This window comes from Rhinichthys klamathensis, unplaced genomic scaffold (genome assembly GCF_029890125.1).
Source record: "Rhinichthys klamathensis goyatoka isolate OS25496 unplaced genomic scaffold, OSU_Roscu_1.1 h1tg000123l_1, whole genome shotgun sequence".
NCBI classification, from domain to species: Eukaryota; Metazoa; Chordata; class Actinopteri; order Cypriniformes; family Leuciscidae; genus Rhinichthys; species Rhinichthys klamathensis.
The window spans coordinates 9790480-9806228 of NW_026606660.1; the positions used below are offsets into that span (position 1 = coordinate 9790480).

At 38.5% G+C, this 15749-nt stretch overlaps 1 protein-coding gene across 1 annotated transcript in view; it reads right to left on the reverse strand.

Annotated features, from left to right (window-relative positions):
* The window catches only part of smyd3 (SET and MYND domain containing 3), a 216450-nt gene that overhangs the window by 182327 nt on the left and 18374 nt on the right, over positions 1-15749 (reverse strand). The window contains exons 2-4 of the mRNA XM_056256150.1: positions 5919-5982; positions 4099-4206; positions 3904-3961 (exon numbers count right to left, since the gene is read on the reverse strand). Coding sequence (XP_056112125.1) covers positions 3904-3961; positions 4099-4206; positions 5919-5982 — 230 coding nt within the window. The remainder of the gene's footprint in view (positions 1-3903; positions 3962-4098; positions 4207-5918; positions 5983-15749) is intronic.

Consider the following 15749-nt stretch of genomic DNA (forward strand, 5'->3'; position numbering starts at 1 on the left):
CCACCATAAAAATAGCCTGTACAACTAGTGCAGTACATGATGTTTCTGAAATATTGTTGATGCTTTGTAGAAAGAAATGTTTAAGTTTCTATTTGCTGTATAATTACCTATAATAAGTCTTAAATCTCATTTTCACTAGTGCATAATTGAAATATGCCGCTTCAAGACACATTGTGCCAAGTTTGATGAGCTGGGTTTCCATTCTTGTATTTTAATGCAAATTCTGTCATATCACATACAAATGCTGAATTGAAACACTAATATGCAAATTAAATTTCCAAAAAGTGAATAAAAGAACATGCTTGCTCGAGGTGGATACACATTTTTTTTTATTCAGTTTTTTATTTGGTAAGTACGTTTTGTTGTTGTTGTTGTTGTTTTGTCTAAAGAAATGAATCCAAAAGTGGTAGTACTTATAATGCAAAATAGATTTAAGACTTGTTACAAAAGATTTCCAATAATTGAAATGTCTATTTCTCAAAGAATCCGTAAAAAAATGTATCACAAAAATATTAAGCAGCAATACTGCTCTCAACACTGGTAATAATATTTATTATGTCACCACAATCAGCATTGATTTAGATTAGATTTATTTCTGAAGTATCATGTTACACTAAAGACTGGAGGGGTTGCAGCTTTCCCATAATTCAGCTTTCATTTTTAAATATTATAACGATTTAAAATAACTCTAATGTTTATACATTTCACAATATAGCTGTACTTACAATAAAACTAAACATTTACTATAAATAAATCCAGACTTGGTGAGCATTAGTGTATTATTTCTAAAGCATTTTAAAAAATCTGACCCCAAATCTTTGATCAGTAGTGTAAGCTACAATGGAAATGTATTTTCTGAATAAATTTTCTCTCAAACACACTCTAAACTGCAAATAATTGTATTTAATGAGAGATCCACAGTGGCTACAACAGCCATTTCTATTTGGGCATAATCTGCCCCGGATGTGGCGATTTCTTTCTCTTAAACGCGTGCAATGAAAACGCAAATTTGCAATTTAGATGTGAACGTATAAGTAATGACATTAATGTCCCATGACCACTCATAATTGACATAAAACCTGTTGTATGAATTTTTGGGTGAATGATTCCTTTGATTTCTTCAATTTTGCATGTCTCATTTGCTACCATTAAATCGTAATATATACAGTATAACAGGATTAAATAGGCTACCCGGCTCATAGCCATCGAAAAACCCATCGTTCGACCACTAGCTGAAATCACTCCGACACGTGAAGGAAGGAGATCAAATGAAATGCTCTCCTGTTTGTCTAAAGGAACTGGTCTACACATAAATCAGGACAGCTGCAAAAATGAGGAGCTGATGGATTTCCTGAAATAATACTTAAGCCGATGAGACCTTAATTTTGAGGTGAGAGCGAGGGCCGTTAGTGTGATGATGAAGCACAAGTTCAGATGGGGTGCGGACTGCTTCCATAAGGAACATCAGCGGGATTACCTCTCTAATGGCTGCACATTACTTATGAGTGAATAGGAAAGAATCGGGCCAAAGAAAAGTCAGAGGCTCTTTGTGACAAAATAGCCAATTACTTCTGAAAAGCCATGGGCCGCGGGCAGGTTTCACAGAGGGACCGCACCGAGAAAGAGAAGAAAATTCATAATGTTATAATAAACTCCTGCCAGAATCTGACATTTATTCACCTTTCATCATAGGAAATCTGATCATTCAACTTTACAGGAAAAATAAGTAAGTGATTTTTACTACCGCCCATTAACAACACAGCCTATTCTGTACATAACTTTTTTTAAAGGAAATTGGATATTGTCCGTTTCTGTGAAGTCTGAAAGGCAACTTCAAATGCTCTAGATTTCAAAAGTGAGCTTTTATTTTTGCATTAAAGTGACTTACCATTAAGACCAGAAATTATAATGATTTTCGTTTTGATTTCATAATAATGAGATAGGGGTGTGACGGTTATATAACCGTGAGACCGACGGTTATAGTTGAACACCGTCATTAGAACTCTATAACCGCCAAAACCGTGCTATTAAAATATTTTTTACAAACATTTTTTATCATAGAGAATGTTTAAATACTAATATCAGCTTAAGAGGGAAACGGAGGCTGCTACTGCTGGAGATGATTCGGGAGAGGTCTGTGCACCTTTACCGATCAGAGCGCGCGCTGACACGGAGTAAAGCCTTGTTTATACTCGACGCGTCCGCACGATCGCGAAGGTGCGCGCGGCAAAAATGACGCGTTCGGTGCGCAAGACCGGCAAGACCCCATTTGGCTTGGCTGTGTGTTTATATCTATGGGCTGTGTGCATGGCTTTCTTTTGTAACAGCGCGCGCGTCGCCGCGTCCGAATCATACACTTCAAGCCGAATCTGCCCGAGCATGCACGTCTCACCGCACCGGCACGCAGTTTGCGCGTCTAAATTGCAAAGTTCATTCCAAAGTTTTTTCGTTAAGGTTTTGTTACTGTGTGTGACTTATAAAAAAAAAAAAGCACGTTCATTGCGGGCCGCAATATTTTGTGGCCCCCTACTTGACATTAAAGTTTAATGTTAGTGCGGCCCGTCGTTGCGTGTGCCGCGTTTTAAAAATATATATATATTTTTTATCCCTTATGGGCTACCATAGATAGTCTCATGACAGCTTACGGTGGGTTTGTTGCCAATAGTTGTCATGGACAACCACGAAGTACAAACATACTGCGCCTGGAAAAAATGAGCGTGTCGCTTATGAGCGCGCTTGGCGCGTGCCTACATTTGAAATAACGAACTTGAGCAAGCAAAATGTGAGCGGGATATGTGAACATGCCACGAGCTACTGGTAGCTCGCGAGCGACGTGTTGGAGACCCCTGCTCTAAAACAATGTGAGAATAATCATTTTGAGCTTGTAATATGTGTCCAGCAGGTTAATAAGAAGGTTTGCTTTGATTTGTGCAAAGTCAGTAATTTGCCTGAGACACTATACATGTGTAGAAATAATTAAATAAGGCTGAATTCACATTTAGCGCCCAAAAACGCATAGAAAACGCTAGGCGCGCCGCGTTCTCCTTTTTCCAAAGCGCTAGGGCGGTTGCGCTCCGTAGGCGTCTGTCGTTGCTAAGCTACGGTGCGCTTGCGGCATTCTGAAAAGTTGAGATGTTTTTATCTCGATGCGGCGCGCACGCGCTTGGAAAAACGAGCGCGTCGCACCACGACCGCGTCGCTTCCATTATGAGCGCGCATACCGCGCACCTACATTTGAAATAACGAACTTGAGCGCGCAAAGACATGACTGCAAATATTTGTATTTCAAAAGCAATAATCGTTTTTTAAGTATAATAAAAGGAAATGTGCCTTCCAAAAAAACATTCAATATCATTAATGTGTTGTATAAAGAAAATAAAAAGGACATAAGCAAATATAAGTATCACAAATATGTGTTATGAGGAAAAGAAAAAGAATGTTTTTAAATTGAAGTATAACAAAGATTTTGTGTATAAGGAAAATGAACTTCAACTGTCAGAAGGACAGCTCTTGAAGATTGGATCAGTTGTGCTCCTTTTTTGGAATACTTGAATACTATTTTTTGTGGAATACTTGATGCGGCCCCGCCTGACCCAGACTCTACCACCAGCGGCCCCCAGTTAAGTTGAGTTTGAGACCCCTGCTATACACTATGCACTTATACACTGTATACTCAACCGTGTAGTACATGAACTTTATAAGGTTATTATGTCATTCAACATTGGAGACTTATAGCGTGAGTACCCTGTGTATGTAACGCATATGGTTTTATAAAACATATTGGTTCAGTCCTGGATGCTGACTGATCAACACAGCATTCCAGTCGAGCTAAAATCCGCAATATAGCAACAACCACTTGACTTGTGTCAGTGCAATGCAAATACAAATCAAACAGGAACTTACGTGACTGGTGTTCAGCTATCAAGTACAGCTCCTCTTGGTCACTTTTTGATTGGCTGAGCTGTAGAAAGAGACAGAAAGTGTGTAACAATATCAAGTCCTGTGGCCGAACACCAGCTGTGATAGTTTTAAATGCAAAACATGCTTTGAATGGGTTTGAAGTGGTCCTGATATGCCAGGTGTTCTGATTTCACATACCAGTTTGAAAATGATCCTAGCAACCAGGCGGACGGAGTCGGTGGGGATTCTTGGCTGGAGGCGCTGAAGGCATTTACATTCTCTCTTGTGATCGAGCCATGCTTGTTTCTGAAGGGTGAAAATGAGGATAGAGAATAAATAGAAAAGATTTCACAAACATATAAGATGAAGTGACACATCTTCAATCAGATCTCAGATCTTGTCAAATGTGCTTGCTGTGTGTGGTCTCCCTTTAGAGGGAATTATGATGAAAGACTGCCCTACAATTAAAAAAAAGAGTGTCTGGAGTGCCTGGAGAGAACAAGGCTGGTTTGACAGTGACAGCTTTGCTATTTTAAAGCAGCGTGGTGTCTAGTTTTGAGAGACTGGATGTTCTTGAACTGCAAAGACTTCTACAGAGCATCTGACAGACACATTAAAGGGATATTTCACCCAATAATGTAATTCTGACACAATTTACTCCTCATGTCATTTCCAAACCTGCATGACTTTCCGTCTTCTGTGTTTAGCAGAATGTTCCCGCTGCTCTTTTACATAATATAAACCTGAATGAGGAACGACACAGTCAAAGTCCCAAATTGAAGTCATAGAAGTAGCCTATATAACTCTTCTGTTCTAAAGCTATACTATAGCTTTCTGTAAGGAACAGAACAAATTGAAAACTACAGCAAGATTTGAAAACTACAGCAATAATCACTTAAAGTTTGGTCTGTTCCTCTCACAAAGCCATAAAACATATAGTGCATGGGTTGTATCGACTAGTTGTATGGTGTTTGTCCTTTGTCATTTTCACAAAGAAAGACATATGAATACAGGTTTTAAATGACGTGAGACATGTAAACAAAGACAGAATTTTCATTTCTGGTTAAACTATAACTTTAAGTGCCATTAAAAGACAGGAAGTAATACTGGAAAATCTGTTGAATGTATAACGCGTTTCACAGGTGTATGGCTCCAAGCACCAAATACTTCTGATTGGAAGTCCCACTGGACCTCATGCAATTTTCCGATAACTGCCGACTCACGAGCGCTTGTACGGGAACCTGGAGAATTTTATTGACTTTATACTGCCTTTCAGTGGATAACTTCATATCTCTTGGACGGGCAACAATTCATTAGCATAAATGAACACAATTCTTGCTCTTTCACTGTTTTCTGTGGTGCACCTCAAGGATCTGTTCTTGGTCCACCTCTATTTCTAATCTATATACTTCCAGATCATTCAGCGTCATGGTCTTAATTTCCATAGTTATGCTGATGATATACAAATCTATCTTACCGTTCACCCAATTCTGTTTTTTCTCCCCCTTCCATCACTTCCTGCCTACAAGATCTCAAAGTATGGATGGCTCAATTTATAGTTATAGTTATAGTTAATCCTTCACCCAATATATGGTAAAATTTGATTCTAGAATATGCTTTCAACCCCATATCAGCCAGCATGTTAAATTCAGTTAGTAGTGTTCTCCTTTTATTGTCAGTAACATAAATTGTTGCATGCCATCAACATATAAAACAGTGAAACCTCAATTAGGCTGCTTTTATATTGCAAAACAAGTACACTGTGATGGACTGGGTATCTGTCTAGGGTGTTTCATTCTCCAAGCAGTTTGGAGAATAGATGAATGTGAAATGAAAAGAAATGAAATGGAATAAACAGCTTTATCTAGGCTGCTGACTGGAATCTCATTTTGCATTTGTCAATTATTTTTATTTAGGTGTAAAATGTTAAGTAGAAAACAATGCACCTAAATGAAATGAGATCTCATCACAAACTTGTTTGTAAAAGCTCAGATGATTAGTGTGTGAAGAGCTCTTACCTGACACTGAACACTGCAGTACCGTGCCGTCTTACATTGAGAACATCTCGATAGACTTTCGCCTCTGTTAAGAATAAATGAGACAGCATTAACATCAGCCTCAGTGCTGCTCAGTGCATTTCTCCAGAAACTACATCCTCAGGCTGAAGAGGAGAAAGTCTGGTTTGATTTACAAGGCTTATAATGAAGCATTCCTGCCCTGACTAAACATATTTTTCTTTAAAGTATACGTATAATGACCACCTTTGCTTTTGAGTTCAGTCTATAACTTTAAAGCTCCAAGTGAGGAATGTGGTTTACATGCAGAGATCAAATGCATGGGAGAGCCTGAACACAAAAGGTCACGTTATCTCTATAAAATGTCAAGTTATCTCTGTTTAAAAATGTGTTTAATGGGCCTGTGTTGTGTTTAAACACGCATAAGAGTCACGGAAATGACATACTTAGTGCATGCATGGTTATGTAAGGGGTCTCTGCTTTATCTGTTACCGTCAAAATAAACATAATAGATTTAGTCTATTTGGTCGAGGTTTTTTTTCAAGAGATCTTTTTAAAGATTTCTACCAAACAAGCAAAATGCACAGAGGAAGCGAGTGCTAAATTAATAAATGCATTGACTTTTAAATGATTAAATGTTCTGATTACCTTTACAGAGACGCATATTTCGTAATGCTTTCCCATGGATACTGAAATACTATCTGAGAGAGATTTGCCCACCCAAGACCCCCTCTCTCTCCCTCCACCCTTGTCTACATCGCTCCTTTCTGAGTGAACATAATCACAGGGAGTTTAGTACGACATACCACCAGATCCATCTTCTTGCCACCCTGCTATCTGGAGGTAGTCTGATTTTCGAGCATGCAGGCCCTTGACAAATCACTTTAGTGGGGCTTTGTAGTATCACTCTCTCAAGAGCAGAGAAACTGAAAAGGGTCAGGCACAAATTATAGTGCAGGCCTGAGCGCTACATCGAATGGACCGTCTGACCCATTCCTATATAATGACGCTTATATTGTGCATTCTATGCAGGCTGACATGAACACTGCCATTATTTTCATACCACTTTTTTCCATGCTGTTTTATATAGCTTTTTCTTATCCCACTTTTGCACTTTAAATACTTCTTTACATTTTTATGCCAGTGTTTAGAGTTATAGAGAGAGCTTTCACAAAGAGAATGAGAAAATACATTGATCAAAAATGACGGTAAAGGCATTTATGTTATAAAGATTTAAATTTCAAATAAATGCTGTTGCTTTTTCAACTTTATATTTACCAAAGAATCATGAAAAATGTATCAGTTTCCACAAAAAAATATAAAGCAACTGTTTTCAACATTGATAATAATACGAAATGTGTCTTAAGCACTAAATCAGCATATTAGAATGATTTCTGAAGGATCGTGTGACACTGAAGACTGGAGTATGATGCTGAAAATTCAGCTTTATATCACAGGAATAAATACAATTTTAACAGTTATTTTCAATCGTGATAATATTTCACAATATTACTGTTTTTACGGCATTTTGGATCAAATAAATGCAGCCTTGGTGAGCAGAAGAATCGTTTCAATTAAAAAGCTTTTGAACAAAAGTGTATATTTTATACATACAATGAACACTTTAAATGTCATGACAATCTACTGTGTTAACATCCACAAAGGAATCTTTGAATGCTTTCTAACATTGTGTCATCAACAGAATCCTTATGAGATCCAGAACAGTGGAGAAATCTGAGCTATCTAAATCAGACATTCATGCCGGTGGGTATATCTGCTGATTCAGCTTTGAAAGAATCAACATTATGAAAAAAACTAAATATGCACAAACAAACAAGACACAAACAAAGAGGAACACGCTGAAATAAAGATGTTATCAGAACAACAACCATGCAATGCCAAAGCCAAAGTCGCGTTATGAAAATAAATCATTCAGGCCTATGTACAGTTCCTTCTAAAAAAATTAGCATATTGTGATAAAGTTCATTATTTTCCATAATGTAATGATAAAAATTAAACTTTCATATATTTTAGATTCATTGCACACCAACTGAAATATTTCAGGTCTTTTATTGTTTTAATACTGATGATTTTGGCATACAGCTCATGAAAACCCAAAATTCCTGTCTCAAAAAATTAGCATATCATGAAAAGGGTCTCTAAACGAGCTATTAACCTAATCATCTGAATCAACTAATTAACTCTAAACACCTGCAAAAGATTCCTGAGGCTTTTAAAAACTCCCAGCCTGTTTCATTACTCAAAACCGCAATCATGGGTAAGACTGCCGACCTGACTGCTGTCAAGAAGGCAATCATTGACACCCTCAAGCAAGAGGGTAAGACAGAAAGAAATTTCTGAACAAATAGGCTGTTCCCGGAGTGCTGTATCAAGGCACCTCAGTGGGAAGTCTGTGGGAAGGAAAAAGTGTGGCAAAAAACGCTGCACAACGAGAAGAGGTGACCGGACCCTGAGGAAGATTGTGGAGAAGGACCGATTCCAGACCTTGGGGGACCTGCGGAAGCAGTGGACTGAGTCTGGAGTAGAAACATCCAGAGCCACCGTGCACAGGCGTGTGCAGGAAATGGACTATAGGTGCCGCATTCCCCAGGTCAAGCCACTTTTGAACCAGAAACAGCGGCAGAAGCGCCTGACCTGGGCTACAGAGAAGCAGCACTGGACTGTTGCTCAGTTTTGCATGTCATTCGGAAATCAAGGTGCCAGAGTCTGGAGGAAGACTGGGGAGAAGGAAATGCCAAAATGCCTGAAGTCCAGTGTCAAGTACCCACAGTCAGTGATGGTCTGGGGTATCATGTCAGCTGCTGGTGTTGGTCCACTGTGTTTTATCAAGGGCAGGGTCAATGCAGCTAGCTATCAGGAGATTTTGGAGCACTTCATGCTTCCATCTGCTGAAAAGCTTTATGGAGATTTTTCAGCACGACCTAGCACCTGCTCACAGTGCCAAAACCACTGGTAAATGGTTTACTGACCATGGTATTACTGTGCTCAATTGGCCTGCCAACTCTCCTGACCTGAACCCCATAGAGAATCTGTAGGATATTGTGAAGAGAAAGTTGAGAGACGCAAGACCCAACACTCTGGATGAGCTTAAGGCTGCTATCGAAGCATCCTGGGCCTCCATAACACCTCAGCAGTGCCACAGGCTGATTGCCTCCATGCCACGCCGCATTGAAGCAGTCATTTCTGCAAAAGGATTACCGACCAAGTATTGAGTATTGAGTGCATAACTGAACATAATTATTTGAAGGTTGACTTTTTTTTTGTATTAAAAACACTTCTTTTATTGGTCGGATGAAATATGCTAATTTTTTTAGACAGGAATTTGGGGTTTTCATGAGCTGTATGACAAAATCATCAGTATTAAAACAATAAAAGACCTGAAATATTTCAGTTGGTGTGCAATGAATCTAAAATATATGAAAGTTAATTTTTTATCATTACATTATGGAAAATAATGAACTTTATCACAATATGCTAATTTTTTGAGAAGGACCTGTATATAAGAAATTCTGAACTGATGGCTGCTTTTAATTTCGACAAAGAAAAGGAAAAATTAGTCTTATTTTGAGAGGTGAACATGTCATTGTGACCTCTTTGTACTCCATTATTTCATCTTTTATAAAGTCTGCAAAGAAATAATGGCCGTTTGGTTTCCAACACACTGTAATCGGTAGACTGATCACAACATGCTTGGCCATCTGACCAATCAGAGCAGAGTAGGCTCTCGGAAAGGAGGGGTTTAGAGTGACCGGATCCTTTATCAAACGGTTTCAGACTCTTTGAGAAAAGAGGTGATGCTGCAATGTGTATTATGAGACAATGAAAGTGTTTTTTCAACTTGGATACATGTAAACCTATAGTAGAAGACCTCCAAAGCAAAATTATGAGCCTTTAAAATAGAATAATAGAAGCCCTTAAATTGTTACAAATCACTTAAAGGAATACTTTCACTTAAAAAATAAAAGATTCTGTCATTATTTACTCACCCTCAAGAAGATATACTCAAAGAAGATATTTTGAAGAATATATTTTAAGAATATTTTGAAGAACCAAACAGTCAAAAACATCAACTGGTTTCCAACATTCTCCAAAATATCTTCCTTTGTGTTCAGCAGAAGAAAGAAATTCATACAGGTTTGAAACAACTTGAGGGTGAGTAAATGATGACAGAATTTTCATTTTTAAGTGAACTATTCCTTTACTGTAACTAATGTTAGTGAGAGATTTCTTGGCAAAGCACAGTTAGTTTAACAAAGACATAATTAGCTAAGCATGATGAAATAATAAGCAATGCTTAACCTTGGCTTCAACTGGAAATTAAAAAACGTGTATCCAACATGGGCCTGTGGACTCCTACAAAAACTGCTGATGCTTCAGAAGGTACTAGTCATTGGTGGTAATGGAATACACAGAGTCTGGCGCTGTCCAAAACCAAAGCACAGGCTGTAAGTCACAGCACAACACAAGAGTCCGACAGCAGCGGAGCAGCCATAAACTTCCCTCATTACTGCAGACACAAAATGAGAGGTGAGAGATGAACACACAGAGAACTCATCATGATATATCAAAAAAATAAATACTAAAATATAAACTCAAACGAATTGCTGAGCTGAATGTGTAGCTATTTCTTTTTTTTGGGAAAGTTATATGACTTTTTAATGGCCAGACTCAAATCTGCTATTAAAGCAGGCACTTTGATTCCTCATTCCTCAGAGTATTGATTTTGAGATACAGACGGTAAGTGTTTCCCGACTGATAAGAACTGGCCAGAAAAGCAGCACTCTCACATAGCACTCTATTACACCAAAATACTGCAAAGCTGAGACTGCTCTACAGATTCATAAAAGATCAAATTTGGCAAGGTTTGGGAATTTAATAATTGCCATATGTGTGGACAGTACAAGGCAGTGAGAAATAGCCAGGCCTTTAATAATGATGCAAAATGTCAAACGATAACACGATAATGTCTTAAATATTTCATCAAATAACCACTGATTCAATCTCACTGAATTTCACTACAAAGAAGTATGTCCTAATTTTTCCAGATGATTCTTTTCCCTCTAATAAAGCTCATACAATTTGATACAATTGTATCCCTAGCACGCTATGTTTTATTAAAGTATTTTATCTAAGATATAATTATTTTAAATTGTCACCCAAATTATAACACATCGCATTTTTATTATTTGGTACGGCTTTGTATTGCCCTCCTGCCTTGATAATCATATACTTTCACAGCATGCTGCAATAGTTACAAATCTTGTAACCAAAAAAAAAAAAATTTACAGGAACAAAACCCAAACAAAAGCATATTCCTTAAGGTTTGGCATATTTGAAAGTTCATTGTGGCGTAGAGAAACACTGCGCTCCAGTGGCCAGATGCTCTGACTTCAGCAAAAATGACACTCTCATTCAGAGCTTAGAATCACCCGGCCAACAGTCCTTATGCATCGATTTTATTTTTCATTAACAACAGACAAATATCCTGAGGCGGATCTCTTTAGATCAGAACCAGCAGAGGAACGGAATCACAGCAATATCTGCAGGGAGTCGAAAATCTGATTATCCCTATACGGCTAATGCCTAATCGGATTTCTGCATGCGGCCGAACACAAGGCAAGGTTTCTTAATTTCAAAAATTGACAATAATTCCACATAAATATGGCATCCTATCATAATCTGCAAATTATCTAACATGAGCGCTGCAAGGATATTTTTTCATTTTCCATGTCCACACACAAAACTATGGAATGACTCCAGTCCAGTCACACACTGAGAGCTATGATTAGGCAGAAAGAAGAGCGTCCGGACCAGAACCAGAAGAGGAAGAGGAGGAGGAGGAGGAGGAAGAGAGAGAGAGAGACAAACACTAACAGAACAGATACGAACACTCACTCACCCACAAACACACTCTAACGGGCCAATTAGAGTGAGGACACTAGATTTAAAAATCATGCAATGAATCATTGAATCACGGAGGCTACACCAGTTACTTTTGCCAAGAGATTTCTATTTATTATTGTATACATGCATCAGACAGAGAGAAACAGGCATAGCAGAATAAGGCTATAGGTGAGGAGGTCTTCGTTCCAGATTTCTCTGTTCCCCATTTCTCTATTCCCTCACCCCATCATGCCAGCTGTAATGGTTTCTCTACGTTTCTCCTTCCTCTCACCCCTTCATGCCTTTATGTTTCTCTGGGATGGTACAGTAAGGATTGAGCTTATATACATCACTCTGGGACTTACAACTTCCTTTAAGGTATAAAAATGATTTGTTAATGGCTGCTGACTCTGGACCTCTATCAATACTAATTTTTCTTGATTTAACTTCAGCTTTTGACACCATTTCACATAGCATTTTATTGGAGAGGTTGATTTCTATTGGGATTACTGGTATAACCCATGATTGGTTTAAATCATATTTATCTGGTCGAACTCAGTTCGTTCAGATCAAGACATTTAACTCGCGGATATCTCAGATAACCAGTGGTGTACCTCAAGGATCAGTCCTAGGTCCTCTACTGTTCATTATATATTTATTACCACTAGGACAGATTTTCCGTAAGTTCAATATAAATTTTCACTGCTACGCTGACGACACCCAGCTTTACATATCGTCAAAGCCTAGTTTAGTATTACAGCCGTCCTCTCTTTTGCTCTGTCTTTCTGAAATTAAATCATGGTTCACACACAATTTTCTCAAGGTAAATAGTGCAAAAACTGAAACTTTACTAGTAGGTACCAAATCGAAACTGCGTAATTATGGAAGTTTTAATCTTAACATTGACAACTCTGTTATTTTTCCTTCTTCTCAGGTCAAGAGTTTGGGTGTCATCTTAGACAGTACTTTGTCTTTCGAGGCTCATGTAAATAATATTACACGGTCCGCATACTATTATTTGCGAAATATTAATCGTCTTCGACCTTCCTTATCTGCTAGTGGTACTGCGGTCCTCGTGCATGCATTAGTGACTTCTCGAATTGACTATTGTAATTCTCTGCTTAGTGGCGTTTCACAGAAAATCATTCATAAACTTCAGATGGTTCAGAACTCAGCGGCTCGGATCATTACACAAACACCATTAAGCGAGCATATTACTCCGGTTCTGGGGCACCTTCACTGGCTTCCAATTAAACTTCGTATTCAATTCAAAATCCTACTTTTTACATACAAGGCCCTTCACAATCTAGCACCTTCATATCTCAGTGAACTTCTTCATGTGTATGTACCTACTCGATCCCTCAGGTCTTCTGCTTCTGGCACTCTTGTCATACCACCTGTGCGTTTGACTACTATGGGAGGTAGAGCTTTTAGCTATAATGCTCCAGTAATTTGGAACACTTTACCTCATGAAATACGCAATAGTCTTAGTCTTTCAATTTTTAAGTGACGTCTTAAAACTTATTTATTTAGATTAACCTATCCTGATTGACTTAGTTATGTTACTGGGCATTTTTTTTAGAAAATATTTTATATTGTTGATTGTACTATTTATTGTATTGTTGTTTTCTTCTGTATAACTATGTATTTTATTATTGTAAGGTGTCCTTGAGTGTCCTTAGCCTCGTGAGACCATCCTGATCTCGCGAGCTTTCAAGGTTTCACTCGCAGATCAGTCTGGATACTTTCCGTTAAAGAAAATTTGGGAGCAGTTCACCAAACGAACGTCCAATCAGCGTTGGCTTTGAGGCGGGTTGAGGTGTGACGCAACGAGAAGCGCGTCAGTTCAGTCTAAAGAACATGTCGGCTTCAGCGGATGAAACTAGCATCAGCGTGGCTATCGAGCAAGTTTTATCGGAATTACAGAGTATTTCTTCACTGAAAGAAGAGCAAAACACTGCTCTGGAGGCTTTTCTCAGAGGAAAAGATACGCTCTGTTAGTACGTCATATGCTTCGTTGATCTGATTGGTTGATTTGGCCCGTCTATCACCAACATAGGCCAATCAGCTAACCAGTATTTTCGCTCCTTACCAAAACTACTTCAACGGAAGGTTTCCAGATGGATATGCGGAGCAAATCCATCTGGCGGAGTCAGGTTAGAGTGTCCTGAAAGGCGCCCACAAATAAAATGAATTATTTATTATTATTTATTAAAGGGGTCATATAATGGTACATGCACTTTTACAAGTTGATTGTACTGAAATGTGTGTTGGCAGTGCCTGTACACAACCATCATATAATGATAAAAATCCATCCAGTGTTTTTGTTTTAATCTCCTTATATGTTTTCCCCTGCCTCAAATCGAGCCGTTCGACCGTGTGACGTCACAAGCTCGCACGCCCCTCCCGCGATTGTTGATTGACAGCAGCGATTCAACACAGACCCGCCCTCGCTCGTCCTGTCAATCATAGTCCGCGCGGATCGGCGCGGTCATTGTTGATATGCTGGAGCACTGTCTATGAGCAGAATGGCGTCTAAGCGATTGTGGTGTTCTGTTCTTGGGTGTAATAACGAACACAGCAGTCATTTTAATGTTCCTAAATCCGAACCGCTGAAGACGCAGTGGCTGAGTTTGTTTTCGAAGGGAATATTCCCCACGAGCAACGTCAATGCTTTCGTGTTTGCGCGAATCATTTCTCAGCAGACTGCTTTATAAACGAGGGTCAGTATAAAGCTGGTTTTGCTAAGAAGCTGCACCTGAATAAAGGATCGGAACCTATTCGTGTTCCTGCTGAACCTTCAGAAGAACTAAAGTGAGTGTAACGTTTTATTAATCTTTATATGAATATTTATATTAATCTTTGCAAATCGCTAGCTGCACGCTTCACGATGAATGCGTCGGTTTACACTCAGGGTACATTACAGCATGTTTTCTATGTACAACGTTCTCAATATAATTAATAATCCCACGTTTATAATGAACAACGCGTTATGGTTATTGTGTTATTGTGTTACAAACGGTGTATGCACAGAACAGAGAGGTGGGGTGAGCAAAACTCATTATCATTTAAAGTCCCCGTGAACCGGAAGTTGCAAACGACTTTTCTCCAGTGTTGTGACGTATTTCCGAGAGAAACGGAATACTAAATGAGGCAAAATGGTGGGCGTGGCTTTTTTCCCAACTAGCACCTGATTGGATCTAGAAAAGTAGGTGTTTTCATTCAGCCTGTCTACTGTCAGTTGGAGGGGCGTGATTATGGATGTTAAGAAGACGCCCAAACCGTGAAACCTACGTCATCAGGCAAGGTCCTCCAACGCAGAGGGGAGGGGAAATTTCAGATTTTAGATTACGAAGCCAAAAAAATTTTTGTGTGGATTGACTTGCATGGATGAATTGTTCACCACAAAACGATCAATTTAGGCAAACAAAGTAAGTATGGTCAATTTTGAATTCATGGGGACTTTAAAGTCATATGCACTGAAACGGCGTGCTGAAAACAGAGCTGTTTTTGACCAGGTAAAATAAGTGTTTTCTTACAATACTAATGAGAATTTTTAATTAAAGTGTATTACCAACTTTTAATTTAGACCCTAAAGAATCATATTAGCTTGTACAAAAATGGCATTATATGACCCCTTTAAGGTAGAAAAACATGTTGCTTATGTTTAAAATTGAATGTATACCTCATGCTTACACATGGTACACTCCATTTTCCCTCTGCGTACATTAGTATTTGGATCAGTTGAAGCATTCCTTTCCTTGTAAAGAACATGCCAACTGAAGTATCATCATTAGTGGAACATCTCTGCTCAGTGTGTCTCAGCTCAGCACATGTACAACATACTCGGACTTCACAAAATACATTATGAAATTATAATGAAAATGAATAAAGAAAAATAATACTAAAATATAACATTAAACAGTATTT